The 15,933-nt window shown below is 35.8% G+C and overlaps 1 protein-coding gene across 4 annotated transcripts in view; it reads right to left on the bottom strand.

The window, feature by feature from the left end:
* Positions 1-124: 124 nt before the first annotated feature.
* LOC127837776 (sec1 family domain-containing protein 2-like) overlaps positions 125-15,933 on the bottom strand; it is a 26,426-nt gene continuing 10,617 nt past the window's right edge. For all 4 annotated transcript variants that reach the window (XM_052365144.1, XM_052365146.1, XM_052365147.1 and 1 more), the window contains exons 5-16: positions 14,953-15,102; positions 13,447-13,524; positions 13,016-13,147; positions 11,812-11,984; positions 10,604-10,825; positions 8,885-9,091; positions 6,940-7,039; positions 6,444-6,504; positions 5,406-5,517; positions 4,771-4,926; positions 2,955-3,087; positions 125-1,485 (exon numbers count right to left, since the gene is read on the bottom strand). In XM_052365144.1, the coding sequence (XP_052221104.1) occupies positions 1,393-1,485; positions 2,955-3,087; positions 4,771-4,926; positions 5,406-5,517; positions 6,444-6,504; positions 6,940-7,039; positions 8,885-9,091; positions 10,604-10,825; positions 11,812-11,984; positions 13,016-13,147; positions 13,447-13,524; positions 14,953-15,102 (1,617 nt within the window). In that variant the 3' untranslated portion in view covers positions 125-1,392. The remainder of the gene's footprint in view (positions 1,486-2,954; positions 3,088-4,770; positions 4,927-5,405; positions 5,518-6,443; positions 6,505-6,939; positions 7,040-8,884; positions 9,092-10,603; positions 10,826-11,811; positions 11,985-13,015; positions 13,148-13,446; positions 13,525-14,952; positions 15,103-15,933) is intronic.

The raw sequence follows: 15,933 nt of genomic DNA, 5'->3' as shown, positions 1-15,933 counted from the left end.
GAATCATTTTTGTGTTGCTATAAATGGAGTTTTAGAAGCAATTAGTTTGTTTATTTGAAATCAGATCAAAGAATATCATGGTGGAACACACACTCCACGAACACATCAATACAGGTAACAAACAGGCACTTTATTCATTTATTACCAACATAAATATTTTCCATTGCAATGTGACTCATTTATGTACAATTTAATAAATTAACATCAACATCTCCATTTAAACCAACATGATCAATTTCATTATTTAAATAAACAAGAGCACCGCATAACGGGTGCCACGCTTGGCTGCGAAAGCTTGTCAGATTTTTTTTTTTTTTTTTAAGAGGTCACAGTGACCTTGACCTGTGACCTAGTGACACCCAAAATGGGTGTGGCGTGTAGAACTCATCAAGGTGCATCTACATATGAAGTTTCAAAGTTGTAGGTGGAAGCACTTTGATTTTAGAGGCAATGATAAGGTTTTTGTTAAAGTTTTATATTAGAGGTCACAGTGATCTTGACCTTTGACCTAGTGACCCAAAAATGGGTGTTGCATGTAGAACTCATCAAGGTGCAACTACATATGAGGTTTCAAAGTTGTAGGTGGAATCACTTTGATTTTAGAGCCTATGTTAAAGTTTGACATTAGAGGTCACAGTGACCTTTACCTTTGACCTAGTGACCCAAAAATGGGTGTGGCATGTAGAACTCATCAAGGTGCATCTACATATGAAGTTTCAAAGTTGTAGGTGGAAGCACTTTGATTTTAGAGCCAATGTTAAGGTTTTAGCACGACGCCTACGGCGGACAGCGGACGAGCTGGCTATGACAATAGCTCGGGTTTTCTCCGAAAACAGCCTCGCTAAGAATAACGCAGTATTTATCAATAACATTGTATTAAATTGAGCACAATATATATCAATAAATTGGGATGTGAAGTGAATTTCAGAACACCCTTTGTATACCATATATTATTAACAACACAAAACATGTATTAAAAATTATACAATTTATCATGTAAATGCGCTCACTTATTGAGAATAAAGACTTGAAAAAGTTATGAATAACTCAACACAAAGTTGGTCTCTATAAAATAGCATCAAGTACCAGTATACAATCATTTCAACGTCCCCATATCAATACAAATTCATACATTCCACCATGTCAATACAAATATATTCATTCATTGTTAATTTTTGTAATGCCCATGCTGGCTACATTCCACCATTTCTAAAATGGTTAATTCCCACCATGTCAATATAGGTTTCATTCCACCAAGTCAATGTTGGTGACAATGTAAATGATAGTAACATTACATCATCAAAATGCTGGTTACAATCCAACATGTCAAAACTGGTTACTTTCCACCATGTCAATGTTTTACTATTTCAAGATTGGCTACATTCCACTGTTTTAGGACTGGTTTTCAATAGTGACATTATTCTTGCAGAGAATTGATTGAACCACTTCAGCAGGAGTGACCAGTCTTGTGCTTCCTACCACAACCTGGAACAGAAGAATGAGAATTATTTTGATTCTTTAAATTCTGATATGGTATCACTAATTCTAAAGATTAAAAAAATTATTTTTTGCGGTATAGAACTCACATTGAAAATTGCAATATGTTTCAACAGAGGGCAAGGATTGTCCTAATGCACTCACCTGAGTTCACAGTACATCAATTCTTGATGACTTGCCCTGGTGATCTAGTTTTTGATACTATTTTACCAAAAGTCAGACCTTGATGTTATGCAACTAAACAGTCTGACAAATATCATCAAGATTGAGTCATAAATGTGGCTTCTAGAGTCGTACCAAGGATCTGAATTCTGACCTAGTTTTATACACACATGAACCAGATAAGAACTTGACCAAGATACTGTCAAGATAAAACAAGAGTTCCGCATTCGGAGACCTATGCCCCCTCCCCCCCCCAAAAAAAACAACAACAGTGCTTTGAACTAGTGACCCCAATTTCAAAAGCGGTCATCTACTGTCCAAGGCCTACGCACATGGGAAAGTATTAAGCCAATCGATCAATTTGTTGATGACTTATTGATCAGAAACAATTTTCACACTGATAGTGACATTGACCTTTGACCTAGTGACCCTTATTTCAATATTGGTCATCTACTTTCCAAGGCCTATGCACATGGGAAAGTATAAAGCCAATCGATCAATTTGTTGATGAATTATTGATCAGAAACAATTTTCACACTTATAGTGACATTGACCTTTGACCTAGTGACCCTTATTTCAATGTTGGTCATCTACTGTCCAAGGCCAATGCACATGTGAAGTATCAAGCCAATCTGTTAACTCATTGACAAGTTGTTGATTGGAAACAATTTTCACACTTATTGTGACATGACCTTGACCTTTGACCTAGTGACCCCAATTTCAGTAGGGGCCATCTACTGTTCAAGGCAAATAGACATGTTAAGTATCAAGCCAATCTGTCCATTCCGCGATGAGTTATTGATCGGAAAAAACTGGTCTACCAATAGACCGACCGACCCACCGACATTCAGCAAAACAATATACCCCCTCTTCCTCGCTTGGGGGCATAATAAACATTCTTACCAAGATTGAGTCATTAATGTGGCATCTAGAGTGGTGAAAATATTCTCTATGATTTGATCTGATGACCTAGTGTTTGTACGCACATGACCCAGATTTGAATTCGGCCTAGATATTGTCAAGATAAACATTCTGTTTATCTTTCATCAAGATTGGATGAAAAATGTATTCACAAGCTAAACCGTGACAATGCACAAAGACAGACATAGGGTACCACAATAGCCTCACCATGATCATTTTGTGCTCAGGTGAGCTTAAAAATCAATTTTAATTTTTTAAATTCATTTGTTCCTTAGCAAAGTTTTTCAAACACAAATCATCAGTTTTACTTCTTTTTCCATGTAAATTTAAGAAATTCTTATGATGATGATTATAATTACCAGTCGAAGACTCACCTGTATGGCAGGTTTCATTTGGTTGACAAGGTCTCTGATCTGCTTCACCTCTGTACAATTTACACCTCCAACAACAAAGAGTATCAACAAGGGGTGATCACTTGGCCTCGACTTGCTCACGCCACGAAACAATCTGCAATTGCACACACCATTATTGAAAGAAATTACATTCCCTATAAAATTCCTTGGTTTATCCTTCAGTCAAAGTTTATTGCACATAAAAACTCTGATAATATCACCACTTGAGGGTTTAACCCTTTGCATGCTGGGAAATTTATCGTCTGCTAAAATGTCGTCTGCTGAATTTCTAAAATAAGCATTTTCTTCAATCTTTTTAAAGAATACTATCAAAATAGCAAACAGTTTGGATCCTGACGTTCTGTGGCGTCTCATCTGGATCCAAACTGTTTGCAAAGGCCTTCAAAATTCGGTTCCAGTACTGAAAGAGTTAGTTATAAAAGAAATTTGTCACAGACACTGATGCCCACATGCTTCATGTTTGGACACAGAAAAATCCACTAAATATTCAACAGTCTACAAAAAAAGTATATGTCATATATCAGACAAAATTTTGCCAAAATTCTAACAAATTAAGGAAGTTGTAAATAAACAAATAAAACAAGTATAAAAAGTAGCTGCATGTGTCTCAGCAAACACTCAGATTAATTAATTCATCTTATACACAGTAAATATGCTTATTCGCTACCAAAACATAAGATGCTTTGTTTACACACATCGCCTTTTTTTATAACGCAAAGCAGTGTATTTTATGAACTATATAGGTCTTCAACTCAAATGCTGTTTGTCAAAAACCAAACATTGTTGGTCGTGATATTTGAGTCACTTTATGTTTTATTTCATAATTTAGGTATGGGATTAGTGTTTGTGTGGTACCCAAATGATCTGTGTTTGAGACCATTGAAGCATATTGGCCAACAATCAGGTCTTTTAAAATGAGCTCACATTATTGGGGTGGTCCTAAAATTAGGCCAGTCTTTAAGTTGATGCTTTTAGTGCATGTTTGTTACCAGTGAATAGTTCATTTGAATTGTATGACCAATTAACACAAAAATCACTGATTACGTTTTTGTTCAGACATGGACCAGGAATGAAGATGTTTAATTAATGATTCACAAGTGAAGAGTTTTGCTGGCTAAATCTTCAACTTTCTAACCAGGAAGCATGATGATGACCCTCTTAAGGGCTTTACTGAACTTAAAAAAAACAAACTATATGCTACAGTAATTACCAAACACATCTGAGCCACACTCTGTGAAAACAGTGATAAATGTGTCTGTGAAAACAGTGATAAATGTGTCTGTGAAAACAGTGATAAATGTGTCTGTGAAAACAGTGATAAATGTGTCTGTGAAAACAGTGATAAATGTGTCTGTGAAAACAGTGATAAATGTGTCTGTGAAAACAGTGATAAATGTGTCTGTGAAAACAGTGATAAATGTGTCTGTGAAAACAGTGATAAATGTGTCTGTGAAAACAGTGATAAATGTGTCTGTGAAAACAGTGATAAATGTGTCTGTGAAAACAGTGATAAATGTGTCTGTGAAAACAGTGATAAATGTGTCTGTGAAAACAGTGATAAATGTGCAGACTGCACTGGCTGATCAGGGACAAAACTTTAAGCTTCTATGGAATTTTTTGTTTAAAGGAAGTCTCTCCTTAGCGAAAATCCCGTTCATGCGGAAAGTGTCGTCCCCGTGTAACCTGCGCAGATTGCTTAGGCTAATCTGGGATGACACTTTACGTATTTGCAATAAGCACCATTTTCCCAAAATGAGGCTCATATTAAAGTACTCACCCAAAGCCTGACTTTAGGATGTCCTTCAGTCCAGATGACTTGTTTTCCACATCAACAAGGTCTGGTTTGCTGGGTTCCAAGATGGCTGCTACCAGCTGCCGCAGTAGAGGATTATGGGTAGCGGGACTGACAGCAGAACCGGGATCAAGAATAGTCCTAGAAATGTTAACATGGTATATCAATCAATTGTAAGGAAATACAGGCTCTTCCTGGCTAAGATTTTTTTTAGCCAAATTTACAAAATTATGTATGAATGTTACTTTTTGATAGTTTACTGGGTTTTATGAAGAAAAACTTGTAATTGCAAAAGTGGTAGAAAGTTATTCAACTATATTTTGCTTTGAAAGATCGTTCTCAGTACTCATTATTTTAAAATTAGAGTTTAGGAAAAGATTGTGTGCCTAAATACTTTTTGTTTTTTGTTTTTATGTAATATCAAACTCATAGAAAAACTATCCAGTTTCTTTTTTGTAAATGCCTTCAAAGTGTTTAATTGGCTTATAATTGTCTTACAAAATACATGCACAAAGATTTTGCAAACAATAAATGGGAATACAATAATTATGAACACCAAAAGGTTATAGGGAGTTGCTATCAGTAACCCTTAAGCGTAAAACCTTTTCTGCAGCCTTTACCTGAATAGTTGCAGATGACTTCGGCTGTCTGCAATGGCCACCAGTTTCTCCCAAATGTTGTCCACTATATCAGTGAGGATGGATCGATCACTCAATGAGCCTGCACTACCAACTGAAGGGGGCAAAAAAAAGATATGAGCCAGGCTCAGTGAAAAGGGGGTTTAATGCATGTGTGTTAAGTGTTGTCCCAGATTAGTCTGTGCAGTTCACGCAAGCTAATCAGGGACAACACTTTCCGCATAACTCTAGATAATTGCAAAGAAGAGACTTTCTTTAAACAAAAAATATCATATAAGCAGAAAGTGTCATCCCTGATTAGCCCGTTCCATTCCTGCCAGTATTATCAGCATGGGTATCAATTTAGAATATTAGATGGCTGCTTCTAGGTTTGCTTCAAATGATGACAAAATTTTGACAGTGTACTACACACAATACTAGAGTCCTGTTAGTGAACTAACATGTATGCATAGCACAAGCTAGCAATTATTTGGTAAACAAAACCAAGTAGGGACTTTACCATGATCTAAGATAAGGAAATAATTTGGACCAATCAGTTTTGAAAATTTTGTAAATGCATACTATACAGCTTTGCCTCTTCCGTGGTTAATAATTCACACTAATATGTCACTTATGCTAAAAATCAAATAAGTCAGGAACATGTGGATGCTTGGTCATGAAAAAGGGTCATGTCTTGCGCATGTACACTTCAGCTTCAATTCAATAGCTTTTGAAATGGAAGTAGCTGGCTCCTTTAACTTACATTTCACATGACTAAAGAAACTGTGGATGATTTGACATGAAAGTCTCTTACACATCTGTAATTCAGAATTAAGAAATATTTCAAAGTTTTAATTAAATTGCTTGAGAAATGTAAAAGAAAAAACATAGTTCCCTCTACAAACTGGTAAAAGGGTAATAATGAGAGACTAAAAGGTCAAATCACTGACTGACAAATGAATAGGGTGGCTCCAATAAAACCCTCTGTAACTCCATTTGCAGGAGTAGACAAACGTCACATCTTATGATGAAGCAACATACCAATCGCTTGTGTCAGAGAAGGCAAGTCTTTCTCAGCTAGTATTCTGTCCAACAAAGCTTCCTGCCAAAAAATGATGAGAAGTACCTTGTATTAAGTCATTGACATATCTCTGTGCAACATACAGTTTATGTACCGCTGGTAAATAAGCATTTAAAATTCAATGTGTGCATCTGTAACAAAGTGATTACGATGAGTTCAAGACAATACACACTGGTATCATATAAAAGTAGGTAATTTACACAGAATGACCAATATTATATAATTAAGCTGGACAAATCATATTGGAAAGGAAATTCATATTGGAAAGGCAATTCATAGAGGAAAGGAAATTCATATTGGAAAGGAAATTCATATTGGAAAGGCAATTCATATAGGAAAGGCAATTCATATTGGAAAGGCAATTCATATTGGAAAGGCAATTCATAGAATAAAGGCAATTCATATTGGAAAGGCAATTAATATGGGGCGGGCACTTCATACAGGACTGATATGTACCTGTATCTGTTCTTCAAGGTCCTCCTGTTCTAGAGCAGCTGCACCCAACAAGGAGTAGATGTAGACCAGCATACAGAGAATGTCATCAAGGCTGTACACCCTGTGAATGCGATGTGAAATACATGCACATACTTGCTCTGAGAAAACAGGGCTTAATGAATATGCATAAAGTGTCGCCCAAGATCAGGGACAACACTTGTCGCCTATTAATTTTTTTTTAAATGGAACTTGTCGTCCCTCATAAGCCTGTGCAGACTGCACAGGCTAATCTGGGAAGGGACATTTAACACATGTATTCAGCACCATTTTCCCAGAACAAGGCACATATGAAATAATATTGAAATCAAGCCATAGACGCCTATATCCTTGATCAAATCAGTGATAATTTACTATATACTCTTAAAAAGGCATAAGACAGCTTTTTTGTCCAAAATAGCTTTGCTTTCCCTAAAGGTATATCAAATAATTAAACTTTTAACTGAACTTGATTCTCCAAACAAATAATCATTTAAGGATATTATGTCCTTAAACAAGAGATGTGTTTGTCAGAAACACAATGCCCCCTTCTGTGCCCCTTTGAAGCCATGTATTTGACCTTTGACCTTGAAGGATGACCTTGACCTTTCACCACTCAAAATGTGCAGCTCCATGAGATACACATGCATGCCAAATATCAAGTTGCTATCTTCAATATTGCAAAAGTTAAGACCAATGTTAAAGTTTTCGGACGAACGGAAAGACTGTTTATATTTGACCGTTGACCTTGAATGATGACCTTGACCTTTCACCACTCAAAATGTGCAGCTTCATGAGGTACACATGCATGCCAAATATCAAGTTGCTATCTTCAATATTTCAAAAGTTATGACCAATGTTAAAGTTTTCAGACGGACGGACAGACTGACGGACGGACTGATGGAAAGTTAAACAAGAGCACCACATAACAGGTGCCACGCTCAGCTGCGAAAGCTTGTCAGATTTTTTTTTTTAAGATGTCACAGTGACCTTGACCTTTGACCTAGTGACCCAAAAATGGGTGTGGCTTGTAGAACTCCTCAAGGTGCATCTTCATAGTTGTAGATGGAAGGACTTTGATTTTAGAGCCAATGTTAAAAACCTTTTCAAACCATGACACGGACGGCGGACACGACGAGCTGGCTATGACAATACCTCGGGTTTTCTCCGAAAACAGCCGAGCTAAAAACTATATGCCACCCTTCGGGAGCATAAAAAACATACAAGATTGAACAAAAATGAATAGAATGCCTGAAATTAAGTAATCATAGAGGTGATTAAATATCTTTATTTTAAATGTATCCTTACTAAAATTTGCTGAATGATGTCTATCAAGAAAAGTTCCAAATGAGCTTAAAACATATCAGAATCTATTGCAGTAAAAAGATGCTGCATTCAATAAACGCATATGCCCCGATGAGAAAGCTTTTGCAGCATTGTTTAATTGGCCTATTTAAATATAATCAGGGTGTGTTTAGAGTATTCATAAATATAACCCACAGAAGTATCATAGCTCTGTAGAATGTGGTTTTGGACCTTCTGAATAAGTCTGAAAGTAGGTCAAGGTCAAAATGAGGTCAGGTGGTGTGGGTGTGTTCATAGTAATCAAAGACCTTGCAAGTTTCAAAGCTTTGCATAAAGAATTACTGATGTTAGATAAAATACATCATATTAGATTAACGAAGAATTTGAACCTTGTAAAAAAGTACAACAGTTGGTTAATGTCAAAATAAAATGGGGTCACTTGAAGTTGATGAGTTGATAGTGTTCAAATACATCATCCATGCGCGTATCAAACCATAGCCTGAAGCAATTTATTATGTAAAACAAAACATGTTATTTTGGGTTAAACTCTGGCGGACAGACAAACGGATAAATGGAGAAACAAACTGGGGCATTAAGATTAATTACTTTTAGGCCACCTTCTTACCATTTATCAGCCTCCTTTTTGCTAACCATCTTCAGAAGATAGGTGAAAGCTTCTGTGCCACTTAGATCATCCAGGCACTGCAGCAAGCCTTTCTCCACACTGATCAGCTCATCAACATGTCGGTTACTATGACTACTGAGACTGTGCGATGTTGCCATGGCAACTTGCAACCAATCCAGATGCCGGCTGATTTTGTCGTACTGCCCCCTTCATACAACAAAGTAAGTCTTTTCATATACAGAGTGTTTAAAAAAACTAAGTAGAAGTTAAGAAACATCAGACAAAAAATGTACATATTTGAATGACCTTAACGGCAAAAAAGACAGTTTTAAAATAAAAGGAGGATCTTGATGGCCCTGAAGTACTCAGCAAAGGTCAAGGTACACCAATTGTCGAAGACTTTACCTAATAACAATTTACCTATATTATAATTTTATAATGTTGACTCTAGACATGTAGACCCAGATTTGACCATGGCCTACATATAGTCAAGATTAGCATTCAAACTAATGTTTATCAATATATAAATTGGGTTTCTAGAGTGGTAATATTACTTGTCTCAGCTTTGATTTTGACTAAATTTTTGGCCCATAGAATGGAAACAAGCTAAAAGTTGATGATTCACAATGTCCTGCATAGATGTAAAGTGAAAACATTAGCTCAACATGAGCACTTCATGCTCATGTGAGATAATTATAATCTCCTTTGATATTCATTTTTAGTTTTAAACCAGAAAGTTAGAATATTTAACAGAAGACAACTGATAAAAATTAGTTCAAAGAAATATCGGAATTTGATTAGAAATCAATAACATGAAATAACAATTTGTAAAAAATTACTTAAAATACATATCAAAAAGATTTCACTACGCAATAAGTCTGTGAGCTGTAATAAACTTATCTTGTTCTAAAATACTATATTGTACATTTCCACTATTCAATTATGCAAACCAGTGATACTACCACTGTTCTCGATAGAAACTGAGATTTTCATATAACCGTTTTTTTTCATTAAAATTTGGTTTAAATCAATGCATTTTGCTTATATACTTTAACATAAGCTTTTGCTCACTAAGTGAAGGAATTAATTTAAAAAAGAAAATTACTGATGTGAACTTTAAAAATTGAACTAAGTGACTCTATGATAACTTGGTTTCAGTTAGCTTGCAAACTGACCTTAAGATACCGGAAACTAAAGTTTTAATTTTGAATTCAGGTGATCTGCAATAAATTTTATAGAGAACTCAACTATTAAATTCTGTTGTTTTACATTTAGGTTTCGAGCATTATCCAGAAATCCTGCAAACAGGTTTCTCAAATTTAAAGCCTTGAATTCTGGGCCAGTATTTACAAAGCTCCTAAATGGAATCTTAACTTTTTTTTTAAGATAAGATAAATGTCAGATCAAACTTTTATTAATATTATATTGTCATTTTACAGAAGGATCAAATATAAATCATATATAACATATAAATCACTAATTCCTTCAAAAATAATAAAATTCCTAGGGTGTCTTTGATAGTTTGTGTGCATGTATATTAACATTTAAAAAAATCTGAAAAAAAAGGATGCATTACAAAAATGAACATTATCTTCAACTTTCTTTTAAAAGCAGGAAATATTAGATTTCCCATTGGAAAATTTAATCTTATTTTTCACCAAGTTTTACTTCATTTAACAATTTCCGTTAAAGATTTGTAAATACCATCCTAGACCTCACCTAAACAGTTTCAATGTGGAATTCAGCTGCTCAGCGCTGACTCTGGTTGGTTTGCCAGTTAGGGATAAAGGGAGACCATTCTTGACAGCAGCCTCCACGAGTTGTCTGTTCACCTCCATCAGTGCCTCCTTCTGTTTCCCAGCAAGCACAGTCTGCAGGTGCTCCTGGGAACCGGATTGGGCTGCTAGGCAACCAGGCGCTATGATGTCCACAGCTGTTTCGCTGTAAAAACAAAGGTCTTATTTTTAGTAAAATATGTATCAGGGTAGAAAAGTAAGGTCCCTGACCCTTTTGTTTCAGTGACTTGTTCACCCAATTGGACATTTTATAAGTGTGTTGGTAAATGGCTTTACTTGCTTGATTTTAACCACCTAACTGTTAAACTCCATTATAATAACAAACAAGAGCTGTCTCCATATGATGACATATGCCCCTGATTAACGCTTTGATATAAGTTATGAGCATTTTTCGAAATCTAAACGCGGACCCTAAGTTCAAGGCCAAAGGGGTAAAAATTTGTGTGCGTATGGAAAGGCCTTGTCTATATACACATGCATACCAAATATGAATGTTACATCTGAAGCGACATAGAAGTTATGAGCATTTTTCGAAACCTAAACGCAAAGTGTGACGGACAGACAGACGGACAGTGCGATCACTATATGCCCTCCTTCGGGGGCATAAAAATAATTGTAATTCTCCAACAACCTATTAGGATTAAGGAACAAATATGGGATAAAGTACCAAGTGTGGAATCCCAAATAATGCTCCTTTATTTGACTGGCAAAAAAGGCTCACCAGTGTTTGCTTTTTCGTTCAAATTCATAATGGAAAAATGTATTTAAAAAATTGCAAATGGGACCCAAGTGAAGATTTCCAAAAATAATTTGATTTTTTTAGATCCACATTTAGTTCATTTCCCATCCAGCTCTAAAGGTTGCACCTTAGTAAATGTAGCATTGAAAACATTTTTATTCTAAAATTTAAAGCATTTTTTAGCAAAAAGCACAACAGCACTGATTCCAAATTTTAGTCAAAATGCAGCATTTTTTCCCAATTCAAAGGGATCTGGCTGCATTCCCAAAATGGTGAAAAAAACACTGCTCACTAAAAATACTTATTTGTAATCAAGACTTACCTAGTGTTCTGTATACATGTATTACTAAAGAGCCTAGAAACATGAGTTAACATTTATGCATCGTTAATACCTGTCAGCATTGCAGAGAGGGGTCATGTTGACCTTGACATCTGTCACATGACCTGGTAACCGTGGTAACAGCTGCTGTATCCGGTCGAGGAGGCTGTCCGTGTTGTGTGAGGTCACAGAGGCCAGGTCAAGTGTGCGGTCAACAAGAACGAGCGAGACACGCTCTTGGACAGTCTGAAGTCATCATGGTACAGTGATTATCCAAACTTGCACATAAAAGTTAAGTCCTTGAGTTTACAAATGTCTCCACCCACTCCCCTAGCCCAGCCAACAACTCCCAGACATCTTTCCCTGTTACTGGACTTTCAATACCTACAAAGACGGCATTTAACAGATCTCTCTAAAAGATCCCATTTTATAAGGATGGGAAGTTAATTATATAAGAATGTATTTCACATCAATAGCTTAACTTAAGAGGTTCAAACTGGGACTTACTCTAACACCACAGGCTTTATAAAAAACAAAAATAAATACAAAATGGTTTAATCTTATCTACGGCAGAGAATCTTTCTGCATTACCTGATAGTAAGCCACCAATTTCTTGGGATCAACTCATAAGAAACATGGTCTCTAAAAACAACAGTGTTTTGATGCATTGCTAAACCCTTCCTCATTCAGAGGCAAAGTCGAAATGGCTACATGAAACCAGCATAAAACCAGAACAGAAAGTGAGTAACTGGCAGACTGTTCAGGTTTTATGCTGTTTGCTGCTCATCAGTATCTAAGGGTTGCTAATGAAGGCTTTAAAACTTGAAGCTAGTGACAAAGGTCTTTAATTTAATTTGATTTTGTAAGGGTAAACTGAAGAGGGATAATCCTAACAAAGGGAGACAAAACTTAATAAAGGGAGACACATTTAACAAAGTAAGACAAAACTTAACAAAGGGAGACAAAACGTAAACAAGGGAGACACACTTAACAAAGGGAGACAAAATTTTACAAAGGGAGACAATACTTAACAAAGGGAGACAAACTTAACAAAGGGAGAAAATGCTCAACAATGGGAGACAAACATAACAAAGGGAGAAGAACTTAACAAAGGGAGAAAATGCTCAACAAAGGGAGACAAACTTAACAAAGGGAGACAAACTTAACAAAGGCAGACAATACTTAACAAAGGGAGACAAACTTATCAAAGAGAGACAAAACTTAACAAAGGGAGACAAAATTAACAAAGAGAGACAAACTTAACAAAGAAAGACGACCTTTCTGCGCTGCCTGGCTGCTGGATAGGCCTCCAGTTCTGTGGCCAGGATGCTGCTGGTAAGTCCCAGGCTGTAGATGTCCTCACGCACTCCCAGCTCTGTCAGTAGGCCGTTCAGACTGCACACCAGGCTCTGTTGCCAATAGCAACACAAGTTTAGTCGGGAGTCTTAGTAGCAGTATTATAGCTGCTTTAAGGGCAATGGTGATGATGATGATGACAATTACAGAGACGATGATGATGGAGGTGGTAATGATGATGATGATGATGACAATTACAGAGATGATGGAGGTGGTAATGATGATGATGGTGATGATAATGATGATGATGGTGATGATAAATGATGATGACGATCAGAGAGGCAATAATAACGAAAACAACAGAAAGATGACAATCATGAAAATTATGACTTCAATTGCAAAAGACAAATACCTTATAGGAAACTTGCAGATCTTTAGGTAGGCAGGAGATATCTATACTCTTCAGCGACTCAAAGTCTTTATGTTCTGGCTGCAAACAGATGTTTAGGATTTTCATGCTGGCTATATTTTACCATTTAATTATTTACACAGCGTTGAAATCCAACTCTGTCAAAAATCAAAGAATCCAAACGAAACTCCAATTTGATAGGTAAGTCATGTAGGTAGACTCACACACAACACATAAGGTAAGTATATGAAAGTATCTCGGACTTGTTTTCGGGAACATGCTATTTAAGAGAAAATTGTTCAGCCCAAGGCCCGCAACTTTGTCAAATATCAATGGATGTAACTTAAACTTTAACTTGATGTGTAAGTCATAAATGTAGACTCGAGCACCACAAAATAAGGTCAGTATCTGAGAACAATTGAGAAAGAAATCGGGAAAAGTAGAATTTTAATGAAAATTCATAAGTCCAATGCCCACAACTTTGGAAAAAATCAATGGACCAGAACACATCTTAACCTGTAAGTCATGAAATCATGCAAAATAAGGTAAATATCTGAAAAATTTTAAGAAAAAACTGCGGAAATTGATGCTGGATGGACAGAAAACCCGACAGTGCAACTGCTATATGCCATCCTACCAAGTGCATGAACATTTACCATTCACATTTTAATAAGTATCGATGTATGCATCATGTAAATAATTTACCTTTATTACATCCACATGGAGCATCACAAACTATGCAATGTAAAACTCATGCGTACAAAAATTTTGTAATCACTCATTACTCATTTTATGTTGTTAATTTTACACTAAACAATAGACAATGTTGATCTTTTCTGAAGACAAATATGCTCATCTTATAATCACTTATCAACAATTCTGTAGCTCCGACCGCTAAACGTTTGTGCCAACCAAAGAATTAAGTCATGATTTTGTTATATATTTTGCAAATTTTCCCTGGAATCACCAATTGTACCTGAATCCTAACCATGCCATGTTTGGGCTAGTTCAACATCTTGTGTTCATACAAAAGATAAGACTCTCACATTATATTACAATAGAATAACTTGCACTTCAAGCTTACAAGAACAAGAGATGTGTTTGTCAGACACACAATGCCCCCATTGGCGCCGCTTTGAAATAAAATTTCAATATATCATTTGGAAGGTTTAGAAATTATCTCCCTTTTAAAGCTTATTACTTCCCTTGGATTTGTTTTTTTGACCTTTGACATTGAAGGATGACCTTGACCTTTTACCACTCAAAATGTGCAGCTCCATGAGACACACATGCATGCCAAATATCAAGTTGCTATCATCAATATTGCAAAAGTTATGACCAATGTTAAAGCTTTGGTTCAAGTTTTGGGACACAGTGACACACACAGTGACACACACAGTGACACACACACTCACACATACAATGACAGACAGGCCAAAAACAATATACCCCCGATCATTCGATCCTGGGGCATAAAAATATTAACCCTCTCTCCAACAAGCACATTACCTTCGCATGTCTGTTGTTGTACAAGAGCTCCACCTGGGAAAGATCTGAGCCGACCAAGGGAAACAACTTGGCATGGCCTGGCATGAGGAATATGGAGTTACCCACATTGACCGCAGACAATGGAACATGGAACACCTCAGCTGTGTAGTTCTAGGGACGAACAAATGTAGCATTCTTTATCTGATAAATACACAATACATGTACCATCAAATCTCAGCTTGAAAATGCAAGTCAGAGTATTTAGTTTTTGTTAGGGCACTTTGCTTAACAACAAGAAACATTTAAATCCAAGAAGAGCGCATTGCCCACCGACATGATCCAAATTAATCTATCACTTAAAGGGACCGGTCATCAACCACAAATGACAAAAAAAGAAAAGTTAAAAAATACTGTATTTTTTTACAATTATTAGTTTAGATTGATTAAAATATCACGACTGGTATATTACATTACTTGAAAAAGTTGTTAAGTTTTCATATTTTCAGTATATTCAGTAATAAAATTTTACTGGGTATGTGTACCAGGTAACTACTAGTTAACTATATATAACGCAAGTCGATAGATCATCATCGTCACGTGTTAAACCCAGGAATGCAAATTGTGCATGCGTAGTTAATTGTATATATTTTATATATAAAATGATCAATCTACTTGCGTTATTTATTGTGTGTATATCGTATATTGTCACCTATTTTCGTGATGTACTTTCGATTTCATATCGAAAATTTTTTTACCAAATATACTGAAAATATGATCTTTTTTTCAAGTAATGTAATATACCAGTGTGATATTTTAATCAATATAAACTAGTAATTGTAAAAAAATACGGTAATTTACAACTTTTCTTTTCTTCGTCGTCGTGGTTGACGGTACCTTTAAGCTCTGACTAGTAACATTTTATTTATGTAAAATATTCAGCATTTTATATTTCATATTAAAAACAATTATCTAACATTAAAATTGAACACTACCATTATGCAT

This window comes from Dreissena polymorpha, chromosome 7, assembly GCF_020536995.1.
Source record: "Dreissena polymorpha isolate Duluth1 chromosome 7, UMN_Dpol_1.0, whole genome shotgun sequence".
Taxonomy (NCBI): domain Eukaryota; kingdom Metazoa; phylum Mollusca; class Bivalvia; order Myida; family Dreissenidae; genus Dreissena; species Dreissena polymorpha.
The sequence above is the reverse complement of the archived record's forward strand: the minus strand, read 5'-3'. Positions and strand labels throughout refer to the sequence as shown.